The sequence below is a fragment of the Sinohyriopsis cumingii genome, unplaced genomic scaffold (genome assembly GCF_028554795.1).
Source record: "Sinohyriopsis cumingii isolate HCF-2022 unplaced genomic scaffold, ASM2855479v2 utg000555l, whole genome shotgun sequence".
In the NCBI taxonomy this organism is placed as follows: domain Eukaryota; kingdom Metazoa; phylum Mollusca; class Bivalvia; order Unionida; family Unionidae; genus Sinohyriopsis; species Sinohyriopsis cumingii.
Genome location: NW_028315910.1, coordinates 325,617 through 345,064, shown reverse-complemented (window position 1 = coordinate 345,064; position 19,448 = coordinate 325,617). Strand labels below are relative to the sequence as shown.

General features: G+C 35.1%; 1 protein-coding gene across 1 annotated transcript in view; it reads right to left on the bottom strand.

Annotated features, from left to right (window-relative positions):
* Nucleotides 1-9,952: 9,952 nt before the first annotated feature.
* The window catches only part of LOC149773787 (uncharacterized), a 60,195-nt gene continuing 50,699 nt past the window's right edge, over nucleotides 9,953-19,448 (bottom strand). The window contains exon 10 of the mRNA XM_089946001.1: nucleotides 9,953-13,872. Within this exon, the coding sequence (XP_089802127.1) occupies nucleotides 13,206-13,872 (667 nt within the window). The 3' untranslated portion in view covers nucleotides 9,953-13,205. The remainder of the gene's footprint in view (nucleotides 13,873-19,448) is intronic.

Here is a 19,448-nt window from a genome sequence, read left to right as displayed (position 1 = left end):
CCATGATATTTCGTTTTTACCACCATGATGATATTTCGTTTTTACCACCATCATGATATTTCGTTTTTACCACCATGATATTTCGTTTTTACCACCATGATATTTCGGTTATATTTATCCATCGTCATAAGATTTTCTTTATTTAGCTCAATCAAGGCATTTATCAACAACCTTTAATCGCTGTTCCTCACAATCACTTACACGACAGTATTTATTAATTATATTAAAGTCTTTGCGTATTTCAGTTGAGTGCCTCTCATTCCGGCAACTCTTACAAAGTTGTCACTGTTCTCATTTAAACCGGGTGAATATAAAGTTGATTTTGTTTCCATTCGAGTAATCATATTTGTTGCTCTTGCTTCCTCGGCACTCTCTGGGTCCAGCTGATCAGCATCAGCCATTTCGATCTCGTTTTCGGGTTTAGCATAGAATTATACAATTCTTTTGCGACTCTGATCGATGAAGGATCAACAGAAATTATATATTGCAATCACATTAAATCGTCAACTGTGTATATCTGAAACGTCGTCACACCTGGATATGGACCTTCCGCGTTGACAACATAAACCCGGACATACGGGTACTTATTTTTGGTTACTGCAGGATCAAGTGTAAATTGACGAGAAATACTAACATTACAATACGATGCCGTATAGACCGTAGTCCATTTTGAATCAATCATCATTCGATCCTTCGAATCTCCAGTTATTAAAATTTGGTCGACATCACAATTGAATTCCCATATTGCTACAGCCGCTGGGCACTTTATTTTGATCTAAAAATATGATGTTTCACTGTTTATGATCCACTCTGACCCGTCAAATATAGGGATGTTAAATGCAAAAGCATAATTTGGATCATATTCCGGATAATGAGTTGACATAGATGCTATAAAACCCAAACGGCTATAAAAAGTATCAGCGAAATGTGGGATGTGACCGGCACTATTTTTATCTCGTTTTGTACTACCACCAATTGCTAGCGATTGGGCAACACTATCCAAGTACTGTTTATTTACAAGATGGGACGAAGCAACAGGTACATATAGATAACCATATCGATTGCACCTGTAACTGTGCCTCCTGTTTTGTTTTAAAGATAAGCGGCAACCACAGCAGTAATTATACTTGCTAATGTTGCACTTATTTCAGCGTCCCGCATTGTTTATTTGTAAGATCTGATGCTGCACTTGCGTTATACGATGATGTGATTTTGTTAGCGCACATGTTTATCGATCCAGTCATTGTTCCACCGTTCAACGATAACTTACTATTATCGATCGTCTTTAGTTAAGAATAGCTTACAGCTTGTGCGTATGTTGTTTCAAGGTCTAGCACTCGCTGATCTGACATGCTTAAGTTACATGTCGTTGTATCTCCCGGTTTTCGAGATAATTTAACTCTGCGCCAGCCGCAGTAGCTGCTTTTTATTCTTCGTTGAACTCCCAATTAACGTACCAAATTTGTGTAATAGCTCATTCTTATTTATACTGCTTGATAAAACTTAACTGATAAAGTTTTGTGAATACCTAGTATAGAAATGAGCATAATTAACTTTGACACGGAGCGATTAGTCAAACATCTAGACAATCACGACCTACCAGATTGTCATTACATGATTGTAAGACGAACTGCATAGGGAAAAGCTAACCTGCTGATGAATCTGTTACTTAATGACCTCTTCAACTACGATCGATTATATATTTACACTATAAATCCATAGCAGGATAAATATGGTTGCTTAGTGAGTTTAACGAAAAACTAAAATATGAACTACGCGTTGGTGATGATATATTTATCATAGAACAACCTGAAGATCTGATTTCAGTTGCCGAGCAACAGATGAATATACAATACTTGTCTTTGATGACATCTCGCTAAGCAACAGCGAGATGGATAAGATAAAATCTTATTTTTCACTGCCGCGCAACAGAAAAGTAATGCAGGTTATCTGGCACAAGGTTTTTATAACGTCGATAGATTTATCAGGCAAGATACAGGTTGTTTTGTATTTTTCACTGGACTTGACAACATTGACGTACAAAATACAGCACGAGAACAGTGCGGAGGTGTATTAAAAGATAAATATGCTGAGCTTTATCATGACGCTACTGGCGGGAGGTTAACGCTGGAGCAGCCTGCTCTTGGATATTACAATTTCTTTTTATTTGATAATCTAGCACGAGTCGCAAATCACATGTTAATATGTAGAATAGACAAGTTTTTGGACTGAAATTTAATCTAACAGATACTTATAAAAATGAATGCGAAACGAATAGAGTTTCTAATGCATTTTGTTGCAATGAGAGCCGCATTTTAGAAACCGTTTGCAGCGGAACCTCCAGGTCAACAACAAACAGCAGAAGAAACTGCATGATTATATTGAAGCCATACCTGGCAAACAACCAGATATTTCATATTCAATACCAGAAGATCGCAAAAAATTATTGGAGAAAGGACTACGTGGTATACTTGAAGAAGAGCAGAAAATTGTTGAGTAAATAGGAGATCCAGCCGAACGACAAGCTGAATTATTACCAAAAAAATAAAGAGTAGGCTAGAGACAGTGAAGAATATGTAACTAGTTTTCGGGAAACGATTTTGAATAATTCATAAGAGAAACTAAATATCCAATTGATATTACCGAGATAAGAAATTTTGAGGACAACAATGTTGGCCCGAACAAAATAACGGTTGATGATATAAAACAAATGAGTGACGATGATGTAAATAATCACATCAAGCAACTTAGAATTATAAGAAAAAATAATTAAGTGGCTTTTGATAAGCTCAAAGAATCTACTAATTACGCTAAAAAGTTTCTTTATACATGCACATAGAATGTATTATTGCTGCTCTTTAGGATATTATACTTGATGACATAAAAAAGAAAACAAAATGATTTAATTACAAAATGGTGTTATTAGAAAACATAGCTACAAAACTTGATACACAAAAAATAAAAGAGAAAATATCATATGGTCTAAAGATCTTTAACTCTCAAGCTGAGATAGTTGATCGACTGATGCTGTTAATCTCTTATATGTTACATAGTGATTGGATTCGCTAACCGCAAAACACTCCAAATTATATCTATCAGATAAAATAAAAATGTTATCAACTACATTACTATTTGACTCATCTCAGACTACGTCGGACAGCGCAAAAGTCTCTGTCATTTATAATCTAGTAATTGAACTTAACAGCAATAGTCAATACGAAACAGGACTAGTATCAGTTACTGTCTGGCAATCAATGGCAAATGTTAAAACTATCATTAATGATGATTTTACATTCAGAGTAAGAAAAGAAGGTGTTATTACATGGAATTCTATTAAGATACTATAAGGCGCTAACAACGTTACAGATCTCAACAAAACAATAAAATATCTTATAACCGCTAGCGGTATCTCATCAGATAATTTAGAGCTTATTCAAACTGAAACACATTACGATCAAGAGAATAACACTGAAGAACCTGTTCATCGATCTCAGTAAACAAGATGCAATCAGATCATTACTCGGGTTCAATAAACAGCAGTATGGATCTGCAATAGTTGCAACAATAGTGAATCAGCTGTCAACATCACATAAATAAACACGATTTTAACAAACTGCCCAATTGCCACAGGATAGTATTCAGCACGTGGTTACCAATGACCAACTATTTATTCTTCTTGTCCTGATGTTCCACCAGGTTCATGAATGCAAATAAAGTAATGATAATTTACTATCCTGTTATTGTCGAAAATCAAATATCGTTTATCACAATGACGCTGACTGATCAATCAGGTCGGCAGTTAAATCTCAATAACGAAATTGTAACATATTTACTGCACTTGAGGTCAGTGAGCTAAGCTGATCACAGTCAATTTTTTCAGACAATTTTGTGTAGCAAAATAAAACAACGAAAAGATTTATCGCAGAAAAATCGTTACAGGGTTCTTTGGAAATATATTCCGTAAAATCTTTGAAAATGTACCTGGAACTGCAAATAAAGTAGTACCTATTGCGTTAACATCAAAATCTGTTGCCATAGGAGCCGTATCTTCAGCAGGTACAGCTGTGAGACAAAGGTAGCTGATACAATTATGGGAACAATATCTATCTCAAGCGATAGGAATATAAAACAAGTAATTACTGAAATATCACCAACATCAGAAATAGCTAAGGTGTTATAAAAATGACAAAATAACCTTGCTATCTCCGCCAGGCAAAGAAATTATTAGAAAATTGATAAGCAAAACAAAATCACCAGAAACGCATACAGTTTGAATGTGATCCAATATTGCCGCGTTTTAGTGTAAAACGCTCGTGATTTTGTCTGATAATAACAGATTAAGAATGTCTGTCAAAAATTGCATTGACTTTAACGAGGAAATAACTGCAGATAACTCAAAAACATAATTTGAGTATGATATGTATCTCGATGAAAATTCAAACGAGTCTAACAAGCAAGGCATCAGGACTTTTAATACACGCGATGACGATGTGTTTCTATTGCCGCATAAAGCCGTACTTGAAATACTAGGTAGAATCCGAACGACTGCTGGTGGTGCTGTTGCGGATGATAGACAAATATCACTTGTTAACAACGGCTGGGGTTTGTTTAAAAGCGCAAGATATCAACTATCTAATCAAACCGTAGAAGATATTTCTATGCACTTGCAAATATCAAGTGCTATTCGTAATATTATATAGTTTAGTGACGATTATTTACGATCTGTTGCAACAAATATAATGTGGTTTAAAGATACTGGAACTGCAGCCTATATATTTATGAAAAACTTCGCGATTGCAACTGGTGCTCATGATGGCATTGAACTTACAATTGTTAGAAACTTTCTGATCGCAAATGCTGCTGTAATTCCAATTACTGTACCAGATGCACTTGCAGATGCTGCTGCTGTAAGAGTCTCGTTGACGCGTGTAATATTCTTGGTGTTGCCGCAACAGGTGCCGCAGCGAGACAATCTGAACACAATAATAAGTACCAGAAATAAAATTTGTAATGAGGGATATGCTTAATGAAGAGCGTTAGCAAGTAGCTCAAATCAAATAACAATGATGCTGGCGCTGAGCACAATGTTTGGGTTTTGCAAAGACTATAACAAAGTTTTTCATGTTATGAAACATACTCTTATCCTCGATCGAGCTGATCAAAACGACAGTCTGATGAGGGCTGCAGGTGCGGTTATATATCAATTTGAAATTTCACATTTGGCGCTTTGGAAGCCAAGAGTTGTAAGCATCTATCAATAAAACAATCGAACTTGAGGCGATGTTGACCACGTTTATCACAAAAAGAAAAAATACGCTGGACACAGCAAGATGTATCAAACCGCAGTACCAAATTCAGCGGATATCACGTGGAGAATAACAACAGTACCACGCGAACAGTTACCAAGACACGTAATTATTGTATTTCAGCGAAAAAACGGACATGGTAAAAATCTACAAAACAATTTTGTATTTGACAGTCCAGATGTCAGACGATTATTTTTCAGAATAAATTATAAACAGTGCCCTGGACGAGCAATCGAATGTAAGTTTGCAGATAATTCTGGAGCAGTAGCTGACAGAAATGTATCTCGTACTTACATGTATCTATGGAAGCAATGCGAATGTATCATGACGCTGACAGTGGACCTCAAATTTCAATACAAGGATTTAAGTTTATCCGATATTTCACTGTGACGTATCAAAACTCTCCGAACTAACTAACTGGATCAACTTGTGATATTGAAGTTATATGGACACTTGGAGGGATTTCAGCTGTTAATTCTTATGCACATGCGCTAATTGTATCTGATATATTCTTAACGATAGATTCTACAAAAGTCAGAATGACTCTCCAAGTGTACACACTTGGGTATGAAGAGTTTTCTTGCACTTGAAATGTTTTGCACCTTACAGCAAGCATGTATTGATTTTCTAGCCAGCGGTACAATGTTCTGATTTCTAACAAAAGACAGAGACCGCTCCGGTGGCCTAGTGGTTACAGCGTCCGCCCCGGAAGCAGGAGGTTGTGGGTTCGAACGCCGGCCGAGTCATACCAAAGACTTACAAAAATGGTACTAACAACTGCCTTGCTAGGCGCTCAGCATCAAGAAGTTAGTGTTAGGACTGGTTGGGTTGGTGTCAGGATATTGTGTCTGGGTGGGACATCGTGCTACATGCCTGCGGCATGATGCCCCAGTGTTAGACATCACTATAAACTGCCACGCTGCAGATATCGTAGCGATATGACTGAAAAATTGTTTAATCTACCTTAAAAATCCTAATCATACACACACACACACACAAGATAGAATGACTGAGCATTAAAATGTTGTCACATTTAAGTCAGAAAAATATATGTGAAGGTCACTTCGACCTTCTTCTTTTCTCCCCCATATCAGTGTTAAAACATGAAAGGCTAGCATCTAGATTTGACCAGGGCATTTCAGCGCTGTCCTAAAAAAGTAAACATTTGAGCTACCAACCATAACCGTTTGATAGAAACCCATGTCAAATTATCATTTTCAAAGGGAAATTGATATGCACCGTAATTCAGAGATTTTAGGCTATCTAAATCTGAGGAAAGAAATGATTATCCTGGGAAATATTTAAGAACCGCTATTTACGATTGGCCAGAGTAAATTAAAACGTACGCTTTGAAGGTAATATGAATTTAAAATGACGATCTTGGTCGGAATTCTTTAGTCTTAAGTTTCCTGAGAGAGGAGAAATTCGGCCCCGAGGAATCCTAAAAAGAATAGTGCTTTCCTCGTTGAATCAAGAAAAGGGGACTAGGTGGCTATCTTGTAAGAGAAGACAGGGTTTAGTGCTAAGATGCACAGTGTCTAAAAGAGAACAGCATTATGGTACGCAATTTGAATTTTTCACTAAATTTTCTATTTGTGCAAATGTGTTTTATATGAGTAAGATCCATATTATGTATCGTTTATTAAATTTCATGGAAATGTGTTGATGCCAGAGATGTTATGCAATTTATCTCTTTAATTTTACAGTTACTAGTTCACTGATAGAATTGACGATTGCATGCTATCCAAGTTTTATATGTGTAGGATTTCATAGGATTATATGAGATAATTTCCTTTGTCTGTTAGGATGATATTGATTATTGTAAGTTAACGATAATGGCATATTCATATCTGATTTTGGTAATGTTTAAATAATCTTGTAAGTTAAGGATTGCTGTGAGCTAGAATTTTGTGAATTTTAGGCAATAGTAATCGAGAATGTGGTAACGTCGCTAAAGAGATACGATAATGTTAGATATACCGCTAACGTGTTAATTTATGGCCGGTCGCTGTGAAGTGAGGGTGACGTTCTACCTGATAAGTTCAGAATTTATGCAGTGCTCGGAGTTATTTATGCTTCTGAGTAACGTAATTGAGGGAATTGTAGGTATGTGTAGAAAGTGGTGCATGCAGAGATTTAGGGATAGTTTTGTCCTTTAAGAAGCAGCTTTCTGGGGAGAGACGGGACAGTCCGAAGACGGAAATCCGAAAAAAAGAAGTGACGAGTCCAGAATAAGGGACTAGGAAGTCCAGGAAGGGATAAAACGTTCGAAATAGGGAGACTGGAGGAAATAGGAAGATGTTGATAAATGGTCAAGGGAGGAAGACGATGTGATCAGTCGTAGACTTTGCGCTCTTTTCACCACTCGTTATTATGATGAAATAAATACAAATTAGACACTTACTGCTATTTAATTCTGTTGACATAACTTAGATTGAATTGGAGTTGCTGCTATTAATTGTTATTGATTACATTTTGGTATTTTTCTTTCTAAGGGGGTTTGTATTGCATTATTTCTTCCCAAAATGTCATGCTCAGTTCTCTGTTGATATTCTATATTTCCACTCCCACCGGGCTATACAATCGATGGAGGTCATTCCCTAGAAAAGCCAGCCAAATCCAATTAACCACCCCTCTTACTCTTACGTTATACCGAATATTATTTGATCTTTCAGATTATCAAAAATAACAGGGAATTTCACTGTAAAAATACCAAAGAAGTTTTAGGAAAGTTTAAGGATGAAACAAACTTTCCTCCTATCGTTGAGTTTATCTGATTACGGAGTAAGATGCATTGCTTAAAACTGTAAGATAATGAAGTTTTAAAACGAGCAAAAGGAATCAAAAGAAATGTAGTAGGTGAGGTGATAGGATTCGATAATTATAAGGCTGCGCTAGACGGATTTTCTGGTTATGTTGAGATGATGGCAATAAGATCAGATGGTCATAAAGTTGAGACTGATGTTATTAAAAAAATCTAGTCTATGTAATTTTGATGATAAAAGATACTGCTCTGATGGAATCAATAAATTCGCGTTATGCTATAAAATGTCTTATGTTTTCTTTAGCAAAGTGAATTTTTTAGACTGGTTATTACGTTCACATTTGTGTGAATGTTAGGTAAATTGAAAAAAAAAGAAGGGGAGTTTCTTTGCCAACCCTATTTGGTTTGACGACGATGATAACTTCTTTGATAGGTAATCGATAATGAAATGCCTCAACAAAGTTGTTTTCGTATTTTGTTTAGACTAACCTGGAAGGATCATGCTGTTGTCCAGGTACTAAACAGGGGGTTTGGCTCAGAAATCCCTTTTTTCTCCTACTTAAAAGGGCTGCTTGCTGGTTGGCATCAATCAGGCTTGTACTCATTCAGCAACGTTAACCAAACGGAGAGCACATATTAAAGAAATAAAGATGCCACAACAAATTTATATGGATGCGACAAACACATCCGATTACATGATGGCACCGAGAGACACAAAACAGGTATGGAACATGAATCACTGTCAAGAAAGGCAGGAAAGGTCAACGGTCAAAACAATTAAATACCATAGCCGATGCAATTTTACACGTCATATGTATGCTCTCTGACCATCCATTCCTTCCAGAAAGTATGCATTGCATGAAACAGGTACCATCCATCGTTTGGTATACTCAGGAGCGAATGATGGACATGTATCATTTTATAACATAAAAATCTGGAACGTTAGGAATATATGAGACATTTAATTTGGAGCACTATTATGTCACAACTTTTGGATAACAAAAATACTAGAGTAATCAGACAGGAAACTCGTGATAACCCTCTATTTTTGTTTGTTCCTGCATTGCATCATACCAGACTTACAGAAATGTGGTTTCTCATATTTCTGGTAAATTAGATATAATACTAGATACCATCGACTTTTGTATACCTATACTCGTGGAATTAGGCAGAAATGAAGAAGATGTTTTAATTAAAGCTATCAAACAGGGCTTTCATTCAAACGTCTGAAACATGTTCACAGCATTCCATGACAAATGTTGCTGCCATTAGAGAACTTCATTAAACTCCATTGAAAATATATTTGATGACCAATGGCTTATTATTGCCACCGATTCTTTTGAATATGAGAGGATTTGTGCACTTACAAACAATTATAAGTTTTTTAATTACTTTACCAGAAACTACTAATTCCGTATTGACCAGTACGTTCTGAGTACAAGGCAGAAGCAACTTCATGAAAAAGTTATGGACAAATAACAGCGCAGAATCAATAAAAAATGCAATGAAAGTTGCAGTGGTTTGAAACCACAAGCTGAATGGGAAATTGTTCGATATTGTTAACCTGAAGTTTATGGATGCTAAAATAGCACTATACAGCCCTGAAAACTTTAGACTCGCGGCAAATTATAACAACCATTTTGTGCCAGTGCAGTCTTTGAGGTTAAAATTAAAACAGACAAAAACATTCCTGAACAAAAGGAGACTTTGTGTAGGTATTTCCTCAAAGACAAAAAGCAAATTTTTAAAAAAAAAATACAACCAGATATAATATTTTCGGCAGACGGGGAACTTTCGCTGCCAAATAAATCAAAGAGAATATCATAGAAGCCTGGTCAGGAAAACGAGGCATAAATGAAAGAACAAAAACATAATTATAAACTGACTTCTAAATACTTTATTGCTTATATGTACAGTTACGAAATTCGAAAGGAAATTTGTACATAATTTTGACTCTCTCTCTCTCTCTCTCTCTCTCTCTCTCTCTCTCTCTCTCTCTATATATATATATATATATATATATATATATATATATATATATATATATATATATATATATATGTGTGTGTGTGTGTGTGTGTGTGTGTGTGTGTGTGTGTATAATTCATTTCTGTTTTGCTTTTCTGGAAAGAATAATTAAAACTGCTTGCATTAGAACATATCAACTACATATACTCTGGTACAATAAAAACTCTCAGCCGTTATGATAGTCCTATATATGCTTGATACATTTCAAAACTCTTTGTTTAGAAAGTAGTTGACAAACATGCATTCACGCGTATAACAACAAAACTCAGATATCAGTGTGCAATTAAATTGATATTGATAAACACAGCAAATATATCAATTACATGCAGAAAAAAATTAAAAATACAAATAGTAAAATCAGTAAACATGGATTCATTTGCAAGTTTAAACCTTACTTCACTTGAGAACAACAGCCATCGTCAGTCTCGCGATATATATACTTTATACATATAATACTAATTTCAAAATATATAACTCATTGTTTTTAAAAGACACGAATAACACAATATAAATATACTTTTAATATTAAAAATTATGCATTTGAGTGTGCATAAGTACAAAGACACACACGTCAGAGACGTATAGCATAGAAAGGGGCAAGTTACCCACTAACTACCTCGGTCATTTCTGCGAGACAGCTATTCCTCGGAAATATGTCGACGCAGCAACTTACAGAACAATATTATACATTTTGTTCACCGTTACTTTCTCAACAGAAAAAGAATACCGAGTCTATTCCCATCACCTTAGTTATTTCTCTGACTGGATTGATTATGATTTACTGAGAAGTTATAAATGAAGAGAAAAATAAAAATAGTTCGATCATTCGTAACATCTCAGTCAATCCTTGTTTCGTAAATAGCGGAAGTAGTCCGAATGGCAGCTTTCAATGTACATTCGACGTATTATCGGTATGAATGACCTTGAATGTTCAGTGGCTATTCATCTGTAAACAAACCTGTTGACAGCGTCTGCAGCTGCGCGGTAACTGGTGGTGGTAGAGAATTTACAGTGTCACTACACTCTGAACCATCGGCGCTCAAGAGCGTCTCTCTATCTGCTATCCACTTTTGGATGTTATCTCTACGCCGGCCAACTCAGAGGTCAGTCTGTATATTAAGAAAAACCAGCTTGTTCCAAACACGTGGTCCCGTTATTTCTTTTATTTTCATGACTTGCTAAGGTCAGTCTAATATTTTGCTTGATTGTAATTTAACGTAAGCATAATTATTTCTAGAAGAAATTTGCAAATTTTTGTGTTTGCAAAGCTTAAGATTGCCCATGCTTATTGGAGCACTTCCGTTATCGAAACTTCTGTTTCGGAGGTGCGTAGTTTTGCTGTTATTACGCTCATAAATTTCTTAAGTAGGTTAATCTTGCGCATAGCTCGCAAATTCCATAATGCCTAAAAGGAAGTGATCGGTTTTGAAGAAGAAAAAAAACCCACACGCACTGGAACTTTTAATTTTGGGTGCCATTGTTGACAGGTTTAATCTGAATTTTGATAGACTGACGCAGTCCTTTGTTTTTACGTGACGTCATCAAACGTGTACACTTCGATGTGCGCCATTTTGATTCCCTAGCCACGCAAACCGGCACCTGACAGCATTGTTCTTCACAGACAATTATGAAGGCACGTATCATTTTGAGTATATACTAATAAATCACTTTCCGTTAGACATGTCTACTGGATGAGACTGAATTCGTGACTTTTCCCATTTTTTCTTCAAAAAAAACATTGAAATTTCAACCATCATACACTAATAGATCCATCAACAAACAGACGCATAAAACAAATGATTCACAAATGCTAAGAAACATGTAATAATTTTAGATTTTCATGGGATGAAATTAATCATTTGGTTATCGTTCAAGTTAAAAATTTAATAGTTCTTATATAATTTCATATTTCTAGAAGCGTTTCAAGAATACTCAGTTTTGACATTCGACACAAAGGCATGTTCCGTTAGGTACATTTTTCATTTTAATATACCGAAGAAGAAACAACAGTTCTCGCTTTCATACAGTATCGCTTTCATCGCTTTCACACAGTATCGCTTTCATCGCTTTCACACAGTATCGCTTTCATCGCTTTCACACAGTATCGCTTTCATCGCTTTCATCGCTTTCACACAGTATCGCCCTCCGTCCTTCATCTACACCACAAATACAATATTGACTGTATTAATTAAAATCGTTGTCCGGAAATACTCTTTCAAGTTGACAATCTTGTTGACATCACACAAAATATTTTTGTTAAAAATCACAATATTGTCTGTTTGCCATAAATAACTGGACTTCTATGTGATAGCTATAGGTATGATTTTAGTTCAGCTTCACTTTTCCGTCTTTCTTTATAAGTCAGGGAATTTCCACCGTTATTTTTCTTTCGTGCTAAGGGGGCACTTAATTTCATTTATAATCTATGTATCATTTCGATGAAGTATATATCCTTATCGAAGATTAAGTCTGATTTTTATCTTGAATATACGTGATGATGACAAGGGTTTGTTAGGGAGTCAAAAAGGCAACGCAAGAAGCGCGCGCGCGGCTTTGTGGGAAATTGTTTACACAGTCGTGACATCTGTGAAAACAACCCATATCGGGATCTATTTATTCAGAGTTTAATGAATCGTCTCTAAACACATCGACTAACTTCATTTTGCGAAATCATTAATGCATCGGGCCACTCGTTATATTGTATTAGATCCATGTTTATACAATAGGAAATCGAATACATGAGACTTGGTTGTATATTCGTGGGTAGACGGAATGCCGCCAACAGCAGACACATTTCTTTATCGTAACTGCGAACCATATAGTTACCGTAGAATTAAAACGAGTACTAAATCTTTACAAGCCAATTTAATTAACTACTGCTATAGTGGCTGACAGTATTACGAATTCCATCAATCTAGGAAAAGAGAGCCATTCCTGATTTAGTACTAACAAATAAATACCAATTTTTCATTTTCAACAGTTTTCACGTCATTTGCCATTCACAATGATCTTCAGTCGGCAATTATATCAGTGAACAGCAGTAATGGCACACATGAAACGTATGACTAAAACGTAATGTGGATGGGATGTGTATTTTAGTGGCAACGTCAAAGCGTACTTTCATTTAGTTTTGATAATGTCTTCTTGACGGTGGCATATATGCTTTCACTTTCGTCTCCAAACAAAGCATTCAACTCGCTTACACTTGGAAATGGTGGTGTATGGCAATCGTTGTCAGGGCCGTTTTCATCTATCGTTGCCATGGAAACAGGACTTACGTCCGCTACAGGTTTTGATTTAAATGTGGCATCCGTTGGAAACTCATAGTCCGATGTTTTATCCGATTCCGCTCGAGTATGTACAGTGACATTATTTACACTGGGAGGACAATGCACGGTGTAGCAGTCTTCGGTTAACCTTGAGGAGCTGGCAAGTTCGGGTTGATTACGTAATGCCGTGTTGACAACCTCTATTTTGCCATTAATCAGACCTCGCCACGTATAGTCCAAATTTTCAGACGCACTCGACTGAGCTCTTTGAACGTTAGGACGCTTCCAGGAGTTTGCGGACCCCATCCGAATTAGTTTTTGGGTTCGTCGGAACGGAGAATCAGCTTGCATATCGTATACCGTGTCGTACGTATCATCATTGTTATCCTTTCCTCCGGAAAACTGTACGCTCACTTGATTAGCGTTATAACACACACGGCTGTTGTCACCTCTATGGCGGTCTGAGCTGGATGTAGACAATTTTATTTCATCTTTTCTTGAACATCTGGAGAAAAAAAGGAGAAAGACAATATATGATAACAGATACCATTACTGAATATACGCCCAGATTGAAGTGAAGTGCATCATGACAATATCCACCTGTCGTTCCGCTAACAATTTTGTTTCCACGAGATGAATTTTGTCTCCTTCACATGCTTTCATCAAACTTTGAAGTCGGGTTGCCCTACTGGAGATATAGGATCTTAACGATGTGGATGAAAGTTACTTTGAACAATCAATGTATAATTTTTTCCTTGCGAAAACTTTAATTCAGCTTAATATGCCATCACCAAACGTGTATAAAATCTACCCCGTTGAATACTAACAAACCTATTGCTTTCTGGGAACAAAGATCAAACTCAAGGTCAAGGTCTCGTGATTAACAATGCAATATGACTTCTACAATAAATACATTCACTAAACCTTTTATAAATACATGTCACCCTTGATGAAAGGAACAGGTCAGTTTTGTCAGTTAATAGGCGAATACCTACCTTATGGTCATAATGATCTTACACAGGGAAATAGGTATTTGTATTATATCTTTAGATTTACTGAACATACCTTCAGGTAAGTTACGTATGATAATACACACTTAACAGGTAAGTTACTTTTGATAATACAAATGCAAATTTAAGAGGTACATTATTTTTGATAATATAAACGCAACAGGTAAGATATGCTTGATAATACAAACATAACAGGTAAGCTTTTTGATGATACAAACTTAACAGGTAAGTTGCTTTTTGATAATACATATATAACAGGTAAGTTGCTTTTGATATATAAAAAAAACTAACAGATGAGTTCCTTTTGATAATGCACACTTAACAGGTATCTTATGTTTGATACTACAAAGAGAGTATAAGATCTGAGCATTAAAACGCAGGTCCACTGCAGGGGAATACTACTACTACTACTACTAATAATAATAATAATAATAATAATAATAATAATGTGGAATTGGTACAGCGCCTAATCTTTAGAAGGTCTGAGAGCTTTACAGTATAAGTTAACGCAATAAAAAACACATACAAAAACGACAAGATTTACAAAAAGCAAACACCAACAAATTACAAAACAAAGATATGCTGACACTAATTAGGTAAGTAAACATTATCAAGTCCTTAAGTATGTTCTTGTGGTCGAAATAGGAGTGTGTGTGTGTGTGTGTGTGTGTGTGTGTGTGATTTGGATTTTGAAAGCAGCTTTAACAGTTTTTCAGTGAGATCGCTACCATGTCTGCAATGTGACAGTTTATAGTGATGTCTAGTATTGGGGAATCATGCCGCAGACATATAGCATGATGTCCCACCCAGTCACATTATCCTGACACCAGGCCGACCAATCCTAATACTAACCTCTTAATACTGAGCGCCAAGCGGAGCAGCTGCTAGTATCATTTTAGAAGTCTTTGGTTTGACTCGGCCAGGGTTCGAACTCGCAACCAAGGCAAACGCTTCAAAGACTAGACCATCGGAGCTGTCTAGTCGAAATAGGTGGATTTTAAAAGCACTCTTGAATGTGATCACAGTGTCTTTGTGTATAAGAGCAACGGGCAATTGGTTCCACGTAGCTGGGCCATGAAAGAACGTTGTCTGTATGTCTTCCTTTTACCGCTTGATGTGAATATGTGTACATTTTTATCATATTATTAATATGGAAAGGTCAATCAGATGTTCTTTCTATTTATGACTGATTCATTTGCAATGACTTTTATCGTAAAGAAAAGAAAGAATACTATTTACCCACTGTTCAGTAAATGATTCTTCAAAAGGGGGTCGAAAATAATACTGTACCGTATTCTCAACATGTCTCTCATGAATAAGTAAAATATTCTTGAATGAATAATCAATAAATAAAATATAGAAAGATCAAAGACTTTGTTTTTTTTTAATCTTATCCTTTATCACAAATATTTAGCTCTGCTAATGATGTTAAGAAACAGAATAAACCTTTTCGTTCATTAATTTCATTAATTTGTATCGCAAGACAACCAAATAGTTAAAACTCTTCCATAAAAAATTATATCAAATCGATATACATACATACATGTATATATATATATATATATATATATATATATATATATATATATATATATATATATATATATATATATATATATATATATATCGTCATTTTTATATACTAATAAATCTCCATACAATACAGAGAGATAAAATAGAAAATACACTCTAGCTTTCACACCAAAATAGACCGTAGTTACATAACTGAAAACGTTAACTACTACAGGAAAAAATGTTTGCTAGAAAATTCTGATAATTAATATATAACTTGTCATATACAAGCATTGAATAGAAAATTTAATTTATATAGCATTGATGTGCGCCCGCAGGATTTTTTGCAGGGTGGGGGTCAATCAGTCACGGCCGGGAGAGTTTGTTGCGTAGTTCCGTGCGTAAGCAGTCTGAAACTAAAGCTAATATTTACTAAGCGTTTTGAACAGAATCTTGTAACATATTTTCAGCTTCATTTGCATGATTAAACTTGTCGGAATATATATATATATATATATATATATATATATATATATATATATATATATATATATATATATATATGCAGCATGATTTCAAACAGGGGTCATGTGACCACACCCCCTTGAATTATGCTATGGGCGCCCGTGAAAGCATTGCTGCTTTTATTGCCTCCAACATATTGTTTAAATATAGGGAAAACTCGAAGCTTTTGGAACATATTTTCTTCGTTATCACCTTTCATGTACTAATAATGTCGGAACATATTTTCCTCGTTATCACATTTTATGTACTAATAATGTCGGAACATATTTTCCACGTTATCACCTTTCATGTACTAATAATGTCGGAACATATTTTCCTCGTTATCACATTTTATGTACTTATAATGTCAGAACATATTTTCCTCGTTATCACCTTTTATTTACTAATAATGTCGGAACGTATTTTCCTCGTTATCACCTTTCATTTACTAATAATGTCGGAACGTATTTTCCTCGTTATCACCCTTCATTTACTAATAATGTCGGAACGTATTTTCCTCGTTATCACATTTTATGTACTAATAATGTCGGAACATATTTTCCACGTTATCACCTTTCATGAACTAATACTGTCGGAACATATTTTCCTCGTTATCACCTTTCATGTACTTACAATGTCGGAACGTATTTTCCTCGTTATCACATTTTATGTGCTTATAATGTCGGAACATATTTTCCTCGTTATCACCTTTTATGTACTAATATTGTCGGAACTTATTTTCCTCGTTATCACCTTTCATGTACTAATAATGTCGGAACATATTTTCCTCGTTATCACCTTTCATGTACTAATAATGTCGGAACATATTTTCCTCGTTATCACATTTTATGTACTTATAATGTCAGAACATATTTTCCTCGTTATCACCTTTTATTTACTAATAATGTCGGAACGTATTTTCCTCGTTATCACCTTTCATTTACTAATAATGTCGGAACGTATTTTCCTCGTTATCACCCTTCATTTACTAATAATGTCGGAACGTATTTTCCTCGTTATCACATTTTATGTACTAATAATGTCGGAACATATTTTCCACGTTATCACCTTTCATGAACTAATACTGTCGGAACATATTTTCCTCGTTATCACCTTTCATGTACTTACAATGTCGGAACGTATTTTCCTCGTTATCACATTTTATGTGCTTATAATGTCGGAACATATTTTCCTCGTTATCACCTTTTATGTACTAATATTGTCGGAACTTATTTTCCTCGTTATCACCTTTCATGTACTAATAATGTCGGAACATATTTTCCTTGTTATCACCTTTCATGTACTAATAATGTCGGAACATATTTTCCTCGTTATCACCTTTTATGTACTAATATTGTCGGAACTTATTTTCCTCGTTATCACCTTTCATGTACTAATAATGTCGGAACATATTTTCCTCGTTATCACCTTTCATGTACTAATAATGTCGGAACATATTTTCCTCGTTATCACATTTTATGTACTTATAATGTCAGAACATATTTTCCTCGTTATCACCTTTTATTTACTAATAATGTCGGAACGTATTTTCCTCGTTATCACCTTTCATTTACTAATAATGTCGGAACGTATTTTCCTCGTTATCACCCTTCATTTACTAATAATGTCGGAACGTATTTTCCTCGTTATCACATTTTATGTACTAATAATGTCGGAACATATTTTCCACGTTATCACCTTTCATGAACTAATACTGTCGGAACATATTTTCCTCGTTATCACCTTTCATGTACTTACAATGTCGGAACGTATTTTCCTCGTTATCACATTTTATGTGCTTATAATGTCGGAACATATTTTCCTCGTTATCACCTTTTATGTACTAATATTGTCGGAACTTATTTTCCTCGTTATCACCTTTCATGTACTAATAATGTCGGAACATATTTTCCTTGTTATCACCTTTCATGTACTAATAATGTCGGAACATATTTTACTCGTTATCACCTTTCATGTACTTACAATGTCGGAACGTATTTTCCTCGTTATCACATTTTATGTGCTTATAATGTCGGAACATATTTTCCTCGTTATCACCTTTTATGTACTAATATTGTCGGAACTTATTTTCCTCGTTATCACCTTTCAAGTACTAATAATGTCGGAACATATTTTCCTCGTTATCACCTTTCATGTACTAATAATGTCGGAACATATTTTCCTTTTTATCACCTTTCATGTACTAATAATGTCGGAACATATTTTCCTCGTTATCACCTTTCATGTACTAATAATGTCGGAACATATTTTTCTCGTTATCACCTTTCATGTACTAATACTGTCGGAACATATTTTCCTCGTTATCATATTTTATGTACTTATAATGTCGGAACATATTTTACTCGTTATCACCTTTCATGTACTTACAATGTCGGAACATATTTTCCTCGTTATCACCTTTTATGTACTAATATTGTCGGAACTTATTTTCCTCGTTATCACCTTTCATATACTAATAATGTCGGAACATATTTTCCTCGTTATCACCTTTCATGTACTAATAATGTCGGAACATATTTTCCTCGTTATCACCTTTCATGTACTAATAATGTCGGAACATATTTTCCTTGTTATCACCTTTCATGTACTAATAATGTCGGAACATATTTTCCTCGTTATCACCTTTCATGTACTAATAATGTCGGAACATATTTTCCTCGTTATCACCTTTCATGTACTAATAATGTCGGAACATATTTTCCACGTTATCACCTTTCATATACTAATAATGTCGGAACATATTTTCCTCGGACTCACCTTTCATGAACTAATAATGTCGGAACGTATTTTCCTGGTTATCACCTTTCATATACTAATAATGTCGGAACATATTTTACTCGTTATCACCTTTCATGTACTTACAATGTCGGAACGTATTTTCCTCGTTATCACATTTTATGTGCTTATAATGTCGGAACATATTTTCCTCGTTATCACCTTTCATGTACTAATAATGTCGGAACATATTTTCCTCGTTATCACCTTTCATGTACTAATAATGTCGGAACATATTTTCCTCGTTATCACCTTTCAT